This window comes from Mugil cephalus, chromosome 22 (assembly GCF_022458985.1).
Source record: "Mugil cephalus isolate CIBA_MC_2020 chromosome 22, CIBA_Mcephalus_1.1, whole genome shotgun sequence".
NCBI classification, from domain to species: Eukaryota; Metazoa; Chordata; class Actinopteri; order Mugiliformes; family Mugilidae; genus Mugil; species Mugil cephalus.
Window position 1 is genome coordinate 8,146,820 of NC_061791.1, and position 20,916 is coordinate 8,167,735.

The following is a 20,916-nucleotide window of genomic DNA, read 5'->3' on the forward strand; positions in this document are numbered from 1 at the left end:
ACGGGATAAGATGTTACAATCCCCTGTGCCAAGATCCGAGGCAAAACACCTTTAGAAGCCCAGTTCAACTGAAAACCAAGCAGCAGGCTAGCAGTTAGCTACGAGCTAGCAACCAACGAGAGACAACAGCTAACTAGCCTAGCCAACAGCAGTATGCGGCGCATCATTGGGGTTTTCAAGTGGGCACCTCCCTTCACCAATCCAGCACACAGCCACGTGACTTTCAACTACCGAGAGATTAGCTTAGCCCTTTTTACTGCTATTCACCAAAATACACAATTGTGTGTCGGATGGGTGTCCAAGGTAACTCTCTCCCCTGAAAGGAAGGGGTGGGATGAGGATACAAACCCAAGTTAAGGGTAACTACACACTGTTGTCTTGCAAAGCCTGTTGACTGTTGTTCAACATTTACTAAATTTAGCTTAACCCTGATGCACTATAGCTTTGCAAGCGTAGGCTACGACACAGGCTCCGTATTGATCCGGAAGCTTGAAGATATAGAGGACATTAGGTCCAGAGGGAGACAGAGTGAAAATTGTGTGCTTGTGAAAATGTGCAGAAAGGAGGTACATTCCATACACACACCACAACCAACCCAAACGCATTAAGACAGACAAACATCTGCAGCTGTTGACATTGGACAAATTTCACAAAGAATGTAGCGCAAAAGTCCTTTTTTTTTATATACACTGCTGGTCAATAACAACTTCAATTCGAGGCAAGATACCATGTCGCCAAGCACACATGCCCCCTAAGCGCCTTTCTTCCACCCTGCATCTTCCTTTTCTTCTTCTGTCTTAAATCGTTCCATTCTCATCCGAACCTGTCCGTCTCTTATAGCCTCACATCTGCTCTCTTCTCTCTGTTGTGGGTTTCTTTATTCTGCCTCCTTTATCTCTCCCACTCCCTGACCTTTTCTCAGTGTAAAATCCCCTCTCCCCCGATTCCAAACTTCGCTGCCAGTTTTTAATGGGTGTGGGTTGGAACAAGAAAAGAAAGAAAGAGAAAGAGAGAGAGAGGGGGGCTGCTATTTACCGAGGAAAATCCTCCTGAACGACTGAGAAAAGATTAAAAAAAAAAAAGAAAGAGAGAGAGAGCTGACGGAGCAGAGCGATACGTGCGTGAGTAGGGCTGAAGACGTCCACGCTGCATTTTAATAGCCCGTGTTCACACAGACACACCTTTGAGGATGGCTACAGATGTTGCCGCCGGAGGAATATGCATTCTTCACCAATTATTAAGAAGCTGCTGTCTGACTAAATGAAGGTTAGGGTGCGAGCGCAAATTATTTTTGCCATTTCCGCGTTTGCCGCAGTGGGAATTGGCGTGTTTGAAACAGGTCACGCGCAGGCGGCTACAAACACCGGTGTCGTCATGAAAATGATCCCAGCAGTGACTTTACGATCACACGGTTCTGCCCTTCATGCTTCCTACTGCAGTGAACCCGCCTCGTGGATCAACAACGTAAAAGGACGTGTGATTGCATGGACTGTAAATGCCAGATTAATGGTTGCCATCCTCCTTGATGTCGTATGGAGACTCCTGCTATAAGCTCTACTTATACAGAAAAAGCAATAATCAAACGTCTTTCCCGCCTGCTCATCAATAGTCAACAATAAATCCTGGATATACATGCAGACGACGAGGTTGTCATGATACGTCCCCGCTTCACATTTGATCTCATCTTCTTGCCTTAGTAATTAACTTGGATTATGACTCCAGCATGCAGGGGTGACAAACTGAACACCAGAACACACTGAAGATTTGCCTCACATAAGGACGATTAGTCCAACAGCCAAATAAACACCGCGGTGTTCCTCTAAGACTAGGGCCTGGCATTCAGTTTCCCGAAGACCTCCTTCCTGGACATTGTGCCGAGAGCTCGATGACTCAGCGAAACCACTCGAGGAAAAGTACTTTATAAAAACTTCTTAAGGCGTGCTCCATTTCACCTCTAACTCTTGCTCTTTCTATTTGTCTTGGTCCGTGTGTGCTGCTCAGGAGGGGAGTTAATGAGAGTGTGAAATTAGTGTAGGAATCATGGTGTGTGTCGTTTTCACCACAGGCTACGGCGGCGGGAGGCAGAGCCTTTCTGTCCCTTTTTTTTTCTGTCCTTCTCTATCTATTCTTCATCCCTTTCAATGCTTGCTCCATTGTCCTTCCCTTTCTGCCACCCTCCCCAGCTCATGGCTTATGGATGCTTGGAGAGGATTCAGCTTTGACAGTTACAGGTGCTCGGGATTCAACAAGTCAAACAGCAGTGGAAATATTGTACAGCTACCAGCCTGACGTTATTTAGGTTCAGAAATGTGAAAAAAAATTCCATGAACCGAAAGAGTGATGAGGAAAAGTAGCCGAAAGTTGATTATACTGAGTCATTTAAGAGTAATGAGCCTCATTCACAAAGACTCATCAATAGTTTCTCACCTGAATTTGTTAAACTGACTGTATAGTAATAGGCAGTAACAAACTTATATCATCAGCATAGAGGAATACAAAGTAGAGGCTGCCAGTGATCACACAGGTAGCCACGCGGCCACAAACACAGCAGACATCAAGAGGCGTGGGCGCGCCGGGTCATCCCGTAGATGGTTAACAGGAAGAGATTAGGGGCACGCAGGAGCTTTTCAAAATGCCAACCTCGTCTGGAGCAAGGGGTGTAAATACCACCCAAATGTCAGCAGGAGACCCCACAAGTCAAACTAAATTGGCTACTACTTGCACAAACACTACCTCACGCCTGCCCCATGTTTGTGCGAGCAGCTTTAAAGACGTGACGCTCCGTGCTCCGACACATCCGGCTGCTGCTTGCGAGGGCAGGGCCGCCCTGATTCGTTCGCTCACTACATGCCCTGACCCTGCTGAACCGCGCAGCACGCATGAACAGGGGGTAATGTCAATCTTAAGGTGAGACCCTTTTCTTTGGAGGTGTATTTAAACACAGGCAGACTGCACATGTCCAATTTCAGCTTGTCGAAATAAAAGTCCCAAGCGATGAGTGATGGGCCGAGAACGTGATAAGCACAAAGGCAGAAAACAACTTTGAACGTGCATATTTGAAACTTAGCGATATATCTCTGCTGCTTCCAAAAGCAGGCCGCACAAGTTCCAATCTCTTCAAATCCTCCGTGGTCTGGAATTTAGCCAGAACCGGGTTGTGGTAGCAGCAGGTGAATCAACGTAGCCCAGATGCCCTTCTCCTCAGCCACCTCTAGCTGTTACTGCGGGACATCGAGGCCTTCCAGAACCAGGTGGGATCCATAATCCCCCCAGCACACTCTGGATCAGAGCTGCAGACATGCAGCCGTGTTTGCTTTTCACTCTTCAGCTGCCTCCAGACATCCCGTCCAAAAACAAAACAGGCGCCGAGCCACAACCTTGGAGGAGCCCGGTTGCCGAAACGCACTTCACTTAGCGCTGAGAGCCCAGACGCAGCCCTCGCTTGGTTTGTACATGGACTTGATAGCTCATGGGTGTCACGACCCAGCTGTGCCGGGGAGGAGACGAGGCAACATAAAACCAAACGGGTATGGCTGAGCAAAGTTAGTTATTGATTTTAAACAGGTGAACAAAAGAGGCGACTACAAAGGAAAAAGTGCCTACGGGGTGTTGCTGAATCAAAGAAAAGAATAAAATCAAACCGAGCTCTAACTTTCTGAGGAAAATCCAAAAAAACTAAACACAAAGGCAGCAACACTCAAGCTCTAAATGTATTTTAGAAAATGTTAAGCTGGTGTGAGAACTAAGGGTAAAAAAAATAAAATAAAAAAATCCTGGCCCAGTCCCCCGGTAGTGAAACAAGTGCCTCACTTCAATCCAGTCCATCACTCACAACAACAACAGGATTATCAATGAAATCCAAGAGGCAGAGCAGCGTACCGCTCAGATTGAAATCAGAGCCGCCCCGCATGACGTCTCCGCTGCGTATGAATACAGCGGCAGCGGCAATGCAAGTACGATGATTGTGGATCTGGACCGGGCGCCTCTCCAATCAGTCGCTGAGAGGAGCGAGGAAACAGATAGGGTGGCCCCCGCGGTCACGGGGCCGCTCGCACGCGTGCAGTGTGCTCCGCAAAAACAAGAGATGCACTGAGAGAGCACACGGGGGCGGCATTGGTCTAGGCCGCGACAATGAAACCTGGGCTTCGGTGGTATTTTGGATGGGAGAACGTCAAGCATCACCGCATGAGCCAAGAACAACACAAGCGGTTACGAGGAAACTTCACTCTGTTTGGTTTTCTTTGGGTTATTTGGATTCGCTTAGCATAACCCAAACAGCCCTTGATAACTGATATCTAAAGCTCGTTATAACACACTGTGGGTTTACTCATCCTCGGTCTCATTTGCGCAAATGCGGTAGCCTTCTTAATTACAAGTCAACCCCGAGCATCGCATAAAAAAAAAAACTTTTTCAAAGGGTTCTTTGGAAACTAGATTTAAACAAAGATTTGGAAAACAGGCGCGCAAAAGCACAGTATGAAGTGCGGTGCTTAAGTTGATTTAGGGGGAGAAAATGACACGCAAAAAACCATTTGCAATCAGACATTAAGGCCGTGTTGTCTCATCTCCCACGCGTTCGCCGCTGATTTCCTGCGCTGCAGCCCCCAACTGGTTTTGTCATTAAAGCTGCCATGAGTTGCATGGCTGGCTGCAGGAGGTGCAGCGATCCATCAGCGGCGTGCCAGAGCTTCGCCATTAGAAAACCATCTGCAAGCAACAGCGCTCCATTGGCACTAGGAGTCTAGAGAGGCCAGGTTGAAGGGAGGGAGAAGGGGGTGGGGGGGAGAGGGGAGAGGGCCCTGTGTTCAAGGCAGTTTGGTTTGATTGATATGAACCATTACAGACAACATGGGAGAGGTAGGCAGAGAGCTAGTCACCGTTTTATTTTTGGTCATTTGTTCAGACCAAAGCTTGGCCCGGACCAACGGCGAACAGGGACTGAACGACAGGGTGTGTGTGTGTGTGCGTCTGAGGGAGAAAGGGATGTGTGGAAAAAAAAACTCCAAGCCAAAGCACCGGTAAAGAGACAAACAAGCCGGAAACCAACTGCAAAGAAAGACGTAAAAAGAACACGGGACTCTTATTCCACTCGGAAACCAAGGACTTCCTTTCAAGAAGCTTCGTTCGAGAGAAAAAGTAGCATCACAGCTGAGAGTGCGGCTCAGGGTAGCGGAGATGTCAGTTTACATTTAAATATTTAATGCAATCCCCAGCTTAACGAACCGAACTCGCCAACGCGATTCGCCACCGTTCAGCACTCGGTCCAACATTTAGAGGTTATGTGGAGTCTACACATCATTTAGCTTCTAGTATACCTGCACTAAACACCTAAATAAACTAACACCTGTTTTGCACTGTTTGCGCTGATGTTTCCTGGCTCTTTAAAAGGTCTGCATGCATTCACTGCCTGTTACTACCCAGATGGCCCCGCGCGGATCTACAGCTCTCCGCTGGCTCGGTATTCAAAATACATTTACGACCAGAACATCTGTTAAACTGCCTGCTTTTTTGCACTTTTAAGCAACGAAGTGCCACACATGCTAATTTATCGTGTTTTTTTTCGTGCGTTTGGGAAATGCACAATGATGGGAAATTCTACAGATGCATAGTGTAAACTTAAGAGACGTCCAGGATCTTTAATGGATCCTAGAAGGTAATGTATCAGTGGATGAAGACCAATTCAATTAAACCGTTTCAATATTAGATTTAGTCTACTCTACGGGGACGACAGCACTGTATAGGAAACTAGCAGATATACAGAACATTACGAAGACGGCACTTCAGAGTGGTCATATTTAACGGGAAACGGATGTGACAGTGTCAGTGGATCCCCATTCCTGGACTGTATCAACATATGTTTTTTAAGCTAAAGGTACAATACATTACATCATGTTTGATGGAAGATATCCTACCGAACATTAAAAAGGTTGAGATCGATAGATAGCCACTAAGAGGCTGCGTAATCCAATTAGTTTTACATTTTACTGGTATTGAGTCATGTCCCGGGCTTCATATGTCTTGAGTGGCCTGGAGATCCCTCTCTGACAGACCAGCACGACACGAGACGGGCCCTTTTAACACATGCATCTTGGGACGTTAATGGAGGTCAAAATATTGCTGTAAAAGCAGACGGTTTCGCCGATCTTAACTTCATTTTAAGCTGATCCGATTAAGCCCCGTGCCGCCTGCTGCCAAACGCCGAGCGCCACTGCGATGCGGTGTGTACGTCCAGATGCGCTCGCATTGTAGCTTTTAAAGTTTAATACGTTTTCTCACACGCTGGAATTTCGACTTCCTGCTGTTTTCTATTTTCGATCGCATTTTTTGACTTTTTTCGGCGAGGCGTTCGGTGTGTCGCTCGCCGCTGTACCTGAGAAGAGGCTGGAAGATTACGGTGATGTTCCTCGCTCCCGGCTTGCACACAAACTTCATCTCTCCGCCTTCAATCAGGTTGTCATCCGCGCCTCCTGGAACAAAAGAAACCTCATTGAATAATGAAAGTAGACACCAATAGATACAAGCGTTGTCGTGGGAATGCTTAAACTCCACTGTATCTGCCCATTTAGCAGGGGTTGTGGCCCACCTATGCAACGTTAACAGGCGCTCTGAAGGGTCCTTTAACAAGACACCAAGGGCCCTATTTCTGGAGCGGCACAACAGCGGCCAACACATTTATTTTTTTTAACCCTGAAATTACAGCTTTGCCCGGCTGTATGGTACTTTTTGTGACAAGCACACGTTCATCAGGTGGGAGGACAGGCACAAAAAGGTCTGACAGCACAAAGCCAGTGAGTATTTTGGGGTACAGTGTGCTCCAAAAGCACAGTGCCGTTAGAATACTGACTGTCTTCACCTGGATTAAATCAGCTGCAAATGACCAGGCTGCTAAAAAAAACATATTCAATAGTGCAAAGATCAGGCTGGTCCAGTTTTACTCTGTATTCTGTGGATTATATGGGATATAGCAGCCCAATCAGAACAGATATGCCTCATTTGAAAGTGACCTGCTTGAAGGACTAATTCGATTAATGAGAAAATACTCAATAACAATTTAAATGGTTGGTCCAAACATCTATTCCCAGTAGATTCTGATAGCCAAGTGGCCAAGAGCTAACGGTTTGCGTTTGTTATTGTACGTGCAATCTCAACTAACCCCAGGGGTCCTGCTCTGTAACCGACCCTGAGCTCCAGCCTCCCTGGAAGGGGCACGTAACACCGACTTTCCCCACATCACAGGCCTTCAACAGGGGGTCCGCAGCCCCCCAGGGGGTCCACGGCGGTACTGCAGGGGGCTTTGGTTTAAATTTCTTTAACATGAATCCCCCGTATTTCAGTAAAGGAATTAATGGAGGCAGAAGATCTTTCAGTCAGCACTATACCTGTCAATCCAGGCCTCGTGTACACAGTAGGCCCCGCCCCCAATCGCTGCGGAGCCAATCACGAGGCCGCACATGATGCGGCTGCATGGCCACCCTGCTGTTGCACATTTGAAATTTAAAAAATTATTTGAATAGCTTAATATTGAATGCAAACTAGTTATAATAATGTAGATTTATAAATAGCACTAGGTTGAGTTTAATATAGAAGACATATAGTAGGTAGGGGATCAGTACTTAATATTTTACCAGTCACTCACTCTGCTGTAAACAAATCAATAACAATAATTCTTCTGATTTATTTATTTATTTTTTAAAAAACATTATGTTTTTACAAGTCCACGCCACATGCATCAAACATCTAAATGCACCCTACATTTTCACATTCCCCTATACCCCCTGCATCCCTGTGTGAGCGAACCTCACTGCACAGGGGTTAATCAAAAAATCATTACTATGTAACATCCCACGGGGGAGGAGGGGTGAGGAGGAGAGGGTGGCTGCAGACAGGGGGAAAGGGAAGATCACAGGGGAGAGAAAGAACACCGAAGCTCATTAGCTCCACTCATCCTGAAGTAATCAATATAACTGATAGAGAAGAAATTGCCACTTGTTCTCAATACGGCCGAAGACGGTCTGCGTGCGTGCGCATGCGAGTACAAATGTTTTGAGAGCACGTTACGCGTGAGTGCCTCCGCGCATGTTTACATCAAGCAAATTGTGAAAGGTTGGTGATTAAGAACAAGAGGGGGAGCAGCAATTTCTGTCTTGTTGCTGCGAGGGGCAACGCAATCATTCTGAATTTCTCAATTTGGTTTTATGGTTTCGTGCGACCGCAGTCAGCAGCCACTCATTTACTGGACTGGAAAAAAAAAACTTTCTGGATTCAAATTAAAGGGAGTTAGATTAAGAATTCATGATTCGCGTGGAAAACACATTTCTTTGCTTTCAAGGCTTCCTGTTACAGTCCGGTCAGTGAAAGCGAGACAAAGCATGGCCTCAAATGTATAGATTAAGGAAAGTCAAAACACTGGACAGGAATCAAACGAGAAGCCGCTTTGATACAGCGCGTGTGAACGCGTGTGCGCAGAAATTGATTTCGGCTCGGCACAAAAGCGTCGCTCTGCTGTTTTCTCCCTCCGTTTCATTTCCATGTCGGATGCAGCCTTGCAAAGCTCGTGCGCCATGACACAAAGACACCTCACGACAGCGCGAAAAGCCTGTTACGCGTTACCTGCGCCTTCCCGCCTAGCCTCGCATTCAAATGCATATCAAGCCCATTGTTCGCCGCGTCGGCCTCCACAATGCATTTCTAATGGAACAAGTTTCATTCGAGAGGTACGAGAGACAACTCTCCCTGTATTTTCATTAAAATGACAAGGGAGGCTTTCATTCAACCCAAAACTTTCAAACTCGAGACTCTGCCGTGAAATCTGACGGCGCGGGAGGATCCGCATCCCCGTTGCTAAGTCGTCTCTCTACCTGTTCACCCATCCTTTGGTGCAAATTCCATTAAGACTCAATTACAGGCTCCTAAACAAAGCCGCCGCCGACGCACTCTCCTGTGTCCTCTAGCCTTCTCTGTGCCTCGCTCCCCGATCGTTAACGTGGAAAGAGCCGCCCGAACTTTTCGCTTCTCCGTCGACAACTTGCGAACACTCAAGTTCCCGTGAATAACATCGACGTGACAGGGACTCCGGGGGGAAGTCGGCATTACTTGTTCGCTCCAGGAACCATTTCTAACCGGAAGCCACACACACACACACACAACAGACTAGCGCGCGTGTACTCCCGATGACGGTGACCAATTTAATTTCATGCTCTAAACATCTGCATCCGTGTCAGACAAAGCAGCGAGGAAGAGACCTCATTGATCCGTGGGGTCTGGGACCAGCTGCCAACGGGGCACGGCACCGATGAATATTAAATAGGAGGGCTTTAATATGCATGGCGTTTTTTCGGAGTCGTCTAGACGTGACAGGGCGGCTCCGGCTTCAGGGTCAGGGTGCCACTAAACCGCCGTCCTCTCTCGCGTGCAGGAGTGCGATTTTTTGTCAGCGAGACCCGCGTGCGCGGGTTCGCTTCTTAGTGCCTGCGTGGGGAAGTGTGCGATTTCGCGTCCCCGGGTGTGTGGTCTGATCCGAGATTAGCGAGAGGGGTGCGAGGAGGAGGCTCGGTGCTCAGTGGGACGGCAAGCGAAAGCTGGAAAAGAAGAAGTGAAACATTCTAATGTGGCCAAATCTGCCTGAAATCCCCCCGGAGGGCCGCTGCTCCTCCAGTCTAGAACACAGCCCCGAATAGCAGACGCATATTTGCGCTATCTGTGCAAATGTCCATGAGGTATAGGGGTGCGAAGGTACAGGTAGCATTATGCACACACATATGGTTTTAAACACAAACACAACTACGAGATGAAAAGCTCAGGCCAAACCGCGCAGACACCGTATGCTCGAGCACGCTCGCACAGTGACACCCACCCAGACCCCCGCGGCGCCTCGCCGTGCACTCTGCAGCCCACATCTAATCAAGTCAGGCAGTGACTTAGTGAAATTGCATTAGCCACACTTTCCTGGTTTTGATGAGAAACGGGGTTTGATCCTGTGATGAATTTTTTAGGCGGGGGGAAAAGAATGAACGTGTGACGCCTTCTTTAACACACTTCCGCGTCCCCCCCACCCCCCGAGACGCGGGGAGCGTGTCTCCGTACGCGGGCGAAATGAGGGGAAGAGCCAGACAGGGAGGCGAGGGAACGGTCATAATCCCTAATTTACGAGTGGTTTTCAATCTGTTTTGTGGCCACAAGTGCAAATTTGTGCGTCTGTATGGAGAGAGAAATTTTTTTCTTTAAAAAAAGACAGTGTCGCACACATCTGGTGCTTTTCTGTGTGGGTGTAAGTGTGTACACGTACTACCACAAATATACATCAAATTAAACCACTGATGTTTTAATATTAAAACGTTTCTTTTCTTCTCTATTGTTCAGCCTGTAGAACTGCTGGCAGGCATCTGGGCGAAAGTCTGTTAAGGTTCTTCCGTGTTTTAGCCGGAGCTAAAAGCTTTCAGTCAAAGCGTTCAATTCATCCAAACCAGAGCTCCAACAATATGACTTTTCTTTTTTTTTTTCCCGTGTCAGCCCATAACAGGTGCTCAGTGGGACTTCGCTCAAAGCTCAAAGGTTTAGATTTTCTCCCAGGCATCATTTTCCCTCCAAATGCAGAGCGTATGCATGTTACCACCGTCCCGATGAAACATCCACTTCTGTCACTAGAATAGTTTCGGGTGTGTTGTCTTTATTTTCTTCCAGGATTCATCTTTGCATTCCAACAATAAAGATAAGTTCGCCTACCCCAGTTTCCTTTCCCATGCTTTACTCTTTTGTGAATACTGTACTTTGTGTATTCTTCTGCACACAAACACCCCCGCTGTGTCTCTCATGTATGTTTTTTTTTTCCAAATATAATCCTAGTTGTCTTATTCTCTAAGGTTCTGAATGCCTCTCTCTGTAACTCTCTCTGTTTTGAATGATCCATGAACTGAGCTGCATCCTGTAATTCTTGATTCTTGATTTTAATTGGTCTAAATGCATTTTGTCGTCATTTCAACATCGGGTATATTCACGCTTTCTCGAATGACAACCTGATGAATGGATTTCTGTATAAGTTTGTTGTGCAAAGTGTTTTTTCGAGGTATCTGTAGATTTAATATTTCATGAACTAACCTCATAACCTTAAAGGAGACAGCTGGCAGCTGAACAAGTTGAATATTTAAAAGGCTTCACTGATTTTCTTGTTTTTTCTTGACACCGCATATTTCCTCCTAAAAAACATAACAGCTGTTTTAAAAGTGAAATATCTTACTTACTTTCTTGCCATCAGATCTATATACATTGTGGATCATGTATTCGTTTTAGGAGGTGGCAGCAATACATTCCTGTTATGAATCAGTAATTTTCCCATATAGTCAACACATTATGAATATTTATTTATAATTCATTTACCAATAAACGCTTCTGGGATTGAGAAGAAAACCCCATCAGCTGTAAGATTTAGCGGCTATGAGACTTTTATCTACTCCAAGTTTTTGTTTTTGTGTGTTATCGAAAACGGTCGACGGAGGAGGATCAAAGACGCCCGCGATCGCTCTGGGTAGATTCTGATTGGGACCGGCAGGAGGCAGACTGAGCGACAGGCGTGATTGACCCCAAATCATGCCTCTCTAAAAACACGTACGCACAGCGTGGGCTCACAAAACTCAAAAGACAAATCAACTAAAATCTATGAACATACATAAATGCGTAATATAAATACATCCGAGGTGTAACTTGACAGGTACGATTCTGCAATATCTGCACTTTTCCTTAGTGTGCGCTGTAATTGCTGGCCTATGCACAAACGAAGCAGAGCTCTTCCTTTGATTGAGGCCCCTAATCTGCGGTGTAAGCCAGCGCTGCACATTCCGAACTAAATTGTGCAAACAGAAAGGAATACATCGGATAATCCAATTTTCACCCTCAATGGCCACATTTGTCTGCAGCTATTACACAATGAAATTTAGTTTGGGAGTGATCAATTCAGGTAATATTCTCCGTGTACACACGTGCGTGCGTGTGTGTGTGTGTGTGTGTGTGCGTGCTTGCAGAGGAGTCAAACTGGTAGTCGCACAGTCACAGAGCTGAAACCTGCTGATCTGATAAGATCGCTTCCCCGCGTCAATAATGCATGAATCTCCGGTCAGTTCCAGGCATCCCATTCCGCTCAGGCCGTCTTCATGTCTGATTGGGTCTTAATGAGAGCGTTCTATTATTAAAATTAATTTGAGGGGATATCTGCCGCTCCGCCGACAAGGAGACCGAATCCACCCCGCAGCTGAGAATAAACGGTATAAATAAGTTATGGGTATAAATAAATTCAGGTGTAAATTGGGTTGGATTAATTATTAAAAGTGTCAATGTGGCGTACAATGTGTCTCCACGGTGTTGATTTTAATGAATTCACATCTGACAGTCGCGGCACAACAACAATTCACTCCAGTAGCCGAATGAATATTAATTGTAAACAAATTTGTGTTGTTAGTCTTTCAAACTTAAGTAAAGTCTGTGCGGTTTAGATCTGCCAGCTGGCGGTGGAAGTGTCGCTAATGGCTATGTGCTGATTACTTCAAAGCTTTGGTCGCATGTTTCAGGGTTTCATTGTAATTAAACAAAAGCTACCTTTGCACAGCTGCCTTTGCACGACGCAGCGACGACAGAAGAGCCGTTTGGGTTTGATGCTGCGATAGTTCCACGTTTAATTTACGACTCCGTCAACTCATAGCTACAATCGGAAGAGGAAATCGGACCAAATAGATACGGAAAAAACACAAACTGCAAACCAGAAGTGCTGACCTCTGGAGGGATGAAGTGAACCGGAGCCCAAAGTGGAGGAAGCAATCATACAGGACATGTCACATGACCCACGAGCAGTCACTACATCAACCAACTGAAATGGAGATGGCAAATGGACTGCAGTTATATGGCGCTTTTATCCAAAGTGCTTCAGTCCATTCAGTGTTATATACACTGATCAGGCATAACATTATGACTCATCAGAGAACGGACATGGGGCTTTCTTAGGGTGTCCGGCAACACAATGTTGCCAAAAGTTTCCCAGCAGAATATTGCGTTGTCATACGACGCTCAACGTTGTTCACTTCTCCCGTCGGTGGTCATAATGTTAAGCCTGATCGGCGAATGTAGCCTCATGAAGCTTTACGATATGTACAGAGTACAGCACCCTCTGTCCTCAGATCCTTACACGGATAAAGAAAATCTTTCAGAAAACCCTTCAAAGGGTTAAGAATAGATGATCCCTTTTCTTCGGGAGTGTGTTTAAAGAGCTTGGAGAACTAACTGGCCAGAAAACTAAGTGCCATCACATGTTTGATTGGACCCAGCAGGGAACCAGGCAGCACTCTGCACACCCTCTTCTTTTAAGTAAGAACCTGTTGCATGTTGAAAATGGCTACCAGTCTGGCTGCCAGTGTACGCGCCAAGGTCTCTGCCGTCTCAAGTCCCACATGCCCTTCTTCTATCTTCCCCCCACTTCCTCCCTCCCTCGCTCTGCCCCCTTCTTCATTTGTTCTTCCCTCCATCTTCTCCAATCAGTAAGAGTGAGATTAAAAGTAAACACAGAGGTGACAGTCAAAGCCGCCAATAATGACACGACCAATGCTGATTAAAATTAGCCTCAGGCTGGGAAAATACGCCGCGCTCTCCCTGATTAAATGTCTGCACTGTGTAAACCATTACAACCTTGTTCTATTCCCCCACTGTTGTCCTCTGTATCCCCCTGTCATTTCTATTCCTCTGGATTCCAATTTTCTCACTTGCACTTCATTTTTGACTTTTGTACGTGCCGTTTTCGCCGGGGTGGTGGGTGTCTGTTTCAGTGTTTTATGAAAATCAAATACGTCCAACATTTGCCATGTTGTGCTTTATCCCAGACGGCGTCACTTGATATTTTTGGTTTAAAATAATTAAAAATGAACACAGATCTTTGACAGAACTGGTTTTGATTTAAGACATCTATTGCTGAAGCATAATCTAGCTAGCTTGTCCTGACCCACCCAGTCTCATGATACCACTTTCTGAGTCAATATAGCATCTGTTCTGATCTAAACCCAATATGAGAAGAAGTACCGCTCAGCGAATCATGTTGAAGAACAGGAAGTCTCTTAATTTTAGGTCAAATGCAACGATGGCTGAAGGAGACTCATCTGGCTAAGGTGTGTTTTCAGCCGAGCAAAGACCACTGCACTCTGTTTCCTTTTCGCCGCACTTAAAACATCCCATCCCTTAGGCCCCTGGAGACCTAGTGCCCACAACAAGCAATAGCTCATCACACAGAGCATCATGCAGGTTGATTGATGGATGAGTTTTATGGTTGATATGATGGCTGTATGCCGTAGAAAGAAACAAAAATAGCCCCAACTACAGGTGCTTATACTTCACCTGAACGGCAGTAGTTTCTAGTTTTATACACAATTGTCTCTTGCTCTATCTCTACTTGTACTTAAGTATCCTTTTAGCAAGTATTAAAACACTAGTCCGTCATGGTGCAACACATAAGGATAAAAGTGATGTCTACCAACAATTTTAACCAATGCACATTGATTCGGTTCTCTTTCTTCTATGGCTTATCCGAATAACCAAGAGGGATAAATGTTCTTCTGAATCCATAAAGAAAACATGCTGTTTGTACCATGTTAATTATTCAAATAAGTCAGTTTTACATGACGAATGGTTTACATTTTGGAGATTTTTATCATTGCAGCGCAAACACATGCATTTGGGATGTCTGACTCTTTGCCTATAAGCAAGCACACACATCTAGATTATATACAACAATTCAGTGCATGGAGATAAACCGTTTTACTTTAATGGCAACCCGTGCACCCGTGGAATACGTGAAGGAGACATGGATGGTTGCCTGAATGACAAAGGGTGCAATATGCCAGCAACTTGGATCAATTCTGTAAATCTTTTATAAAAGGCTTAGTTCGAGTAGTATTAGATTAAATAATAATGTCTGCGATGTATTTTCCATTATCGCACATTATTTCCATCTGTATCATAAGCAGGAGGCTCAGTGAGGTACCCTACTAATAAAAACCCAATATTATTCTGATAAGCCATAGCTAATTTTCCACACCGTTTCCAGGCTCCGCTCTAATTTCAGCAACAGAACCACTGTGATTTAATCACTGGTCCCACAGCAGATGAGAATCCAACAATGTGCATGTAAGTGTGTGTGTGTGTGTCTTGGAGGACGAGGCGCTGGAATCACATATCTGATGTAGTTTCAACCAATACCTTCGTTATCTACAGTATGTGTAGCCAAATTGAACATGATGAGACCAAACACATACAAAGTAACTATGATGAGCTAAGGTGCCTGCAGTAATAGTACAGTATGTGTGTGCGTGTGTGTGTGTTTTCCATAATATGCAAATGAGCTCTGTACTTGCTTTCATGGTGAGAACAAATAAAGACTTTTCACAGTAATGGCCTGTCAGGTAACAGAGGTAGCTTGGATTTTTATCTACAAACGCGGCAGCTCTGTCACGGCTGGAACGAAGTGATTCATGGAGGTCTGGAGCGAGAAGCGAAACGTGTCATTTTCCACTGATGTTCCTGTGGCGTGCAGAACTTCGAGTGTAGACTCCGTTACAGCGTGTCATTCAAGAGCAGCGTGTTGTACGTGTCACATTTGACACGACTTGGCATGCATGCTGTATGTATACACGCGCCCACATCTGGCGAGTGGGAAAGCAGTCAGGAGTAACTGATGTGTAGCCTGTAATGTTCTAATAGAAATGATGGTCATTTGACGGTCTCATCTAAAAACAGACTTAGTAATGTTGTGTCACTATATTTAGTACATATTTCCTGACTTGTTCTCTAGATGCAGATGTGGATTATATTTAAGAAAACCCTCTAAAGTTCTGAATAATAATTTATGCTGATCAAATCTGAAATGTAAACAAGTTATGGAGGAGAGACATTAGGCGTAATGCAATCTGAAATTTCCTTTTCTGTTACACACACACAATATCCCATTACAGTAGGCCTGAGGACTTAAAGTTGAATTATAAATCAGTTAAAATGTAATCATGCAATCAAGCAAAACAAAATATATAAAACCAATGGCACAAGTTCATATTTATGTAATTGAAACCCATACTGAATGAAACCTGCGCTGTCTAAATATTAGATTAAGTCAAATAATTTCTCCGACGTTCATGTACGACGGGTCGTCCACGCCGCTGACTCTGACAGATTTTAATTTGCTTATGATTTGTTTACCGAGTTGCCCGTGCTGAGACACCCACGCATCCACATCTATTAAATTTCCAATCTTCAAGGGGCAAAGAGCGACAGAAATATAACACCAAAAAAGAGAAAGACGAGTATGAAACATCAACTTGTGACAGAGCATCAAAAAAAAAAAAGAAGAGGAGGGAAAGAAATGAAAAATGAGCGCAGGGGGCATCGATAGAAGCTAAGCAGGTGTCTCCGACATTCCATCGTCATAATCCTATAATAATTATTGACTTTTTCTCCGACAAAGTTCAATTCCATCTAAGGTTCCATTTATGAATATGATAAATTATAATTGCAAGGGCAGGGGAAGTCAACTATTGATCGCTTCACAAGATGAGTGAGCAGCTATTATACTTGAAATCCGCCAACCAATGAGGAGAATGAACGATTGGAAAAAGAGTCGCTTTAAAGGCAAGACGGTAATTCTACAATAAATTCCTTTTGAAGAGTGATCTAGGGAGAGGTGATTTTTGTATTGAAATTGTTTTTCCTGAAACATTAATTAGTTTTCCCAAGGACACGTATGAATGGAAAAAGGATCTATTCTTGAGTGGGTTAGGGTTAGGGTTAGGGTGGCAGTCAAGGCCTCCCCTACTGACTACTCGCCCTAGCCCTAACCCTAACCCTAACCCTAACCCTGGCCCTGGCCCTAGCCCTAGCCCTAGCCCTAGCTCTAGCTCTAGCTCTAGCCCTAGCCCTAGCCCTAGCCCTAGCCCTAGCCTTGGCCCTAGCCTTGGCCCTAGCCCTGGCTCTAGCCCTAGCCCTGGCCCCAGCCCTAGCCCTAGCCCTAGCCCTGGCCCTGGCCCTGGCCCCGGCCCTGGCCCCGGCCCTGGCCCTGGCCCTGGCCCTAGCCCTAGCCGTGGGGCCATAACCTTAACCATTTCCTGACTTTGGGCCGTAATCCTTACCATGTTTTGACTTTGAGCCCTAACCTTAACTATTTCGATTTGACTTTGCTCTAATCCCCCCTCCATTCTGAAAGGTCCGATCTGAAAACACATTCCAACAATCCAAAACCTCAAAGAGTGATAAATCACACGCCACTTTGGCAGGACTGCGTTGTCTGTTACCTCTTTACCTGGCAAACACACACAAACACTTTGTATGAACACGTGGCTTTGAACATCTGCCAACCCCACCTCCAATGTCCCACCCTCCGCCCCCCCGCCCCCCGTGTCTCCCGCTAGACAGACATTTTTCCATTTGCACCTCTTCTCCCTCCCCTCGCCGTTGAGGTGTACAAATCTGCTTGACAAGGAACACCACTTCTGGTCACCCCACGCTCCCCTGCTCCTGCCTCTGTCATGGGAATATGATGCTATTATACGTAAACAAGAAGCCCCTAATACAACACTGGCTTATTTTCTCTACCTCAGACTTCCGGTATTAAAGGGTGTGTAGAAGGAGAGCTGTTTTTTACTAGATTGCTTGCACAGGGAGGCTCAGCCAGAGTGTTTTCTTTGCCAGACACACTATGAACAAACCCATTTGAATATCAAAAGAAAAACAGGGAATGTGTGAAATAGATTTGGAGCCGAGTTGATTATGAATACATCTTAGGAGTGCGGGGAGGTCAGAGGTGGCGGAGTTGGGAATGGAGTGTGTGTGCACGCGCCTGTGGGGAAACTGATAAGCTTAAAGCACGTACGTTTGTTTGCGTGCGTATCCGGGGCAAGCGTGTGGTGACAGGCGGGCTTTGTGTAGAGGCGCCATATGGGGGGGGGGGATTGTCACTTCAAACGGTGCCCCGGGGCAAGGCAATATCGCGCAAAACACAATGAGCGGCCGAGACACAAAGAGGAATAAAATAAAAAAAAAAGGGCTGTAAATGCATTACGGCATGTTGCAAGACTACAGTAGTTATTGAGATGTATTCACACTTCACCTCCCAGATGACCACTGGTGTGCCCCGATGCCTGCACACAACAGAGAGGTAATAAAAAAGCAGAGGGCGGCGACATAAGAGTCTAGAGGCCCGGAGACACGCGGAGGAACATGTGGATATAGTCTATACACATCTATAGCTGGAAAATAGTTTTTTTTCATCATTTATTCATAGGGAGTGTGATTGAATCTCGATGAGGTCCTTTGATTCTGAAGTAGAGCTTTGCAAAGGATACGACAACAACCGCACACAGAAGAGACACTCTAGCTGGCGGTCTCGCTACATACGTTCAGATCACATATTCCAGATGTGCCTACATATGGAGCCGTAATAAAGTCTTTAGATGAAGCGCTGGATTAATTGAAGCGTACAAGATGAGAAGGCAAGCAATTAAGTCCCCCTCTGTGTTTGCATGTGTATGTGAGGCTAGCGTAGCCGTGCGCATGACATGTGTGTAATGATATACGGCAGGTCCGTACAACACTCCTGCGACTTAAATTACAAATATTACAGATTAATTTCAAACCCATTAGAGTTATGAGCGCGTTTGTGTTACAATAAAATTACACATTTTATATTAATACCACTACTCTGGTCTCTACTTACAGACCGTATATATACATATATGGATACAGTAAGCGCTCCAAGCTCATTATGTTCAGCATGGTAGACAGGGATGCACCGATACCGCAACACAATATTTAAAAGCTCAATAGGTGTGCAGGTAGGCTCCGGTAGGTGGAATTCTTAATGAATTTTAGAATACAATAGGACCTAGGCGCCGTAAGCTACGCACATAGCCAAACACTAGTTGTGTGTTTTTGTTGTTGTTAATTTTTGTTTCTTCTTTCGTTTCTGCTTCACTTTCGCCAAACTTTCGCCAAAGACTAGTCATACTAATGTCTGCATCTCCAAACCTCCTCAGTTAAGCTTCCCTCAATGTGTTCCACCGTTATTGATCCAAAATAATCAAGGACGGAGAAGCAGCCAGAAATTCTAAGCGGAAATACGCAATAACCAAGCGCATCAATCATGTGCTCTGCATCTTCATAGTTCGCACCTACATTTCTGCAGAGTGCACATCAGTTCTGGCGCTAGGGTCTGCGTAGGCTCTGTGTAGGGTTCTGCACTGGTGCTGTAGCTTCCACGTCACCCTAACATAGAAATCTAATCCACCTATTACGGTTCAGAGAAGTATTTTGTAGTATTTTGGTGGCAGTTGACCCTAAATGGCACGTTTTAGAAGATGCACAGGTGCAGCTCAGCCAACCTATAAAAAGACTCCTTCAAAATGCGCAGACCAGCTGGAACTGAATGTACTACATGCTAAAGTTCTTTTGGTCCATCATGAATGAAAAAATGGCTGTATTATCTCAAACGGCTACTTGAGGCCGTCTCCGGAAGCGAGTCAATCCCTATAAACCTCCATGTTAACAATCTGGTACTGTTGCAACCTGACCCGAGGGCCAGTTTTGGTCTGTATAGCTAATTTACCCATGACAAGTTCATATAGAGTAAATGTTTATAAAACTCATCCTCTTATCAAGGCCTACAGATTATATTGCATAATTAAGGCCACGGCTGCTTGAACACCTGCTGTCTGCCACGGCCTCTGCTCAGGCTTCACCTAAATGCCCATTTTCGGCGGCGTTACGGAGGGTTCAGCCATCTTTATATACAGTCCACGGCTGTTCCACACCAGCTTAGTAAGCTGCTATGAAGCTTTGGCCTCAGCTGTAACGTAAATAATGGATATTGTTATTAGCTGTGAAATTCCATATTGATGGATGTCCAAAAAGAATAATAATCCAGAGAGCAAAGCAGCTTGTTCACCAACTACATACAAATCTGTAGTTGTGACTTTGTATTTTATTTTGTGCATTACCATATTCATGCATTTGTTAACGGTGCATGGCTGGATTTAAAACGAACAATCAAACCCTTACTTCCAGGGCAGTGTTGGTGAGAGTTAATATTGACTTGAAGCAGACCGTTAAAGAAAGAAAGAGTTTAGGAAACTCCACGCAGAGAGACCGAAAGACACACATGACTAAGCTTTAAGTGTTGAGTAATCCCAAAGCCAGGAGAATTCATCAACTCAATCTCTCATTTCAGACTCCTTTCCTCTCCCTTTCTCCCAACGGTAAGTTTAATTTGAAGAGAGACAGAGAAAAAAAAAGTCCCTTTCCACACTGTCTCAATACATATTTTTCTAATTTCTTCCTTCAGAAATCTCTTAATGGCTTCTTCGCTGGACCCTGATGAAAACAATGACTTTTAACCTTCCTCCTACGCCCCCCTCCCCGCCTCCGCCCGTCTTCCCCCCCTCCCTGCATCACAGTCGACTTATTTCACTTTCTAAATGATTTCTTACTCCTTCAATCTCTTTTCAGCTATTCAGGCCCTGGCCCGGGCTTGTGGCCGCTGCTACGCATTGTGACAGGTGAAATGAAAGCCCAGAGAAATCTCATCTTCTTATAAACGCTCCGAGGCATTCAGTCAGTCAAAAAAATATTTTTCCACCTTCTCTCTCTCCGAGGCGCCGACAGATGGAAGAAGAAGAAAAAAAGTGAGCCGTTATATGAAGACCATTTGGGGTTTTCCTTTATCCACAGTTAATCAATGCTGTTCTTTTTGTAGCTTTGGGGAGGGCGGGGGGGGGGGCTGAGGCAAAAACCTTTTGCATATATTTACAGACTCGGTGGAGTATGAGTGGCATTTTCAGTTAAGAAAATAACTACAGTCTGCAATGTAATGTCTTCCATCGCTGTTTCTTCGCCATTCTTTGTCGTTTA

The 20,916-nt window shown here is 45.3% G+C and overlaps 1 protein-coding gene across 1 annotated transcript in view; it reads right to left on the minus strand.

Moving 5' to 3' along the window:
* The window catches only part of exoc4 (exocyst complex component 4), a 112,515-nt gene that overhangs the window by 67,984 nt on the left and 23,615 nt on the right, over positions 1-20,916 (minus strand). Inside the window, exon 11 of the mRNA XM_047575100.1 lies at positions 6,371-6,467. Within this exon, the coding sequence (XP_047431056.1) occupies positions 6,371-6,467 (97 nt within the window). The remainder of the gene's footprint in view (positions 1-6,370; positions 6,468-20,916) is intronic.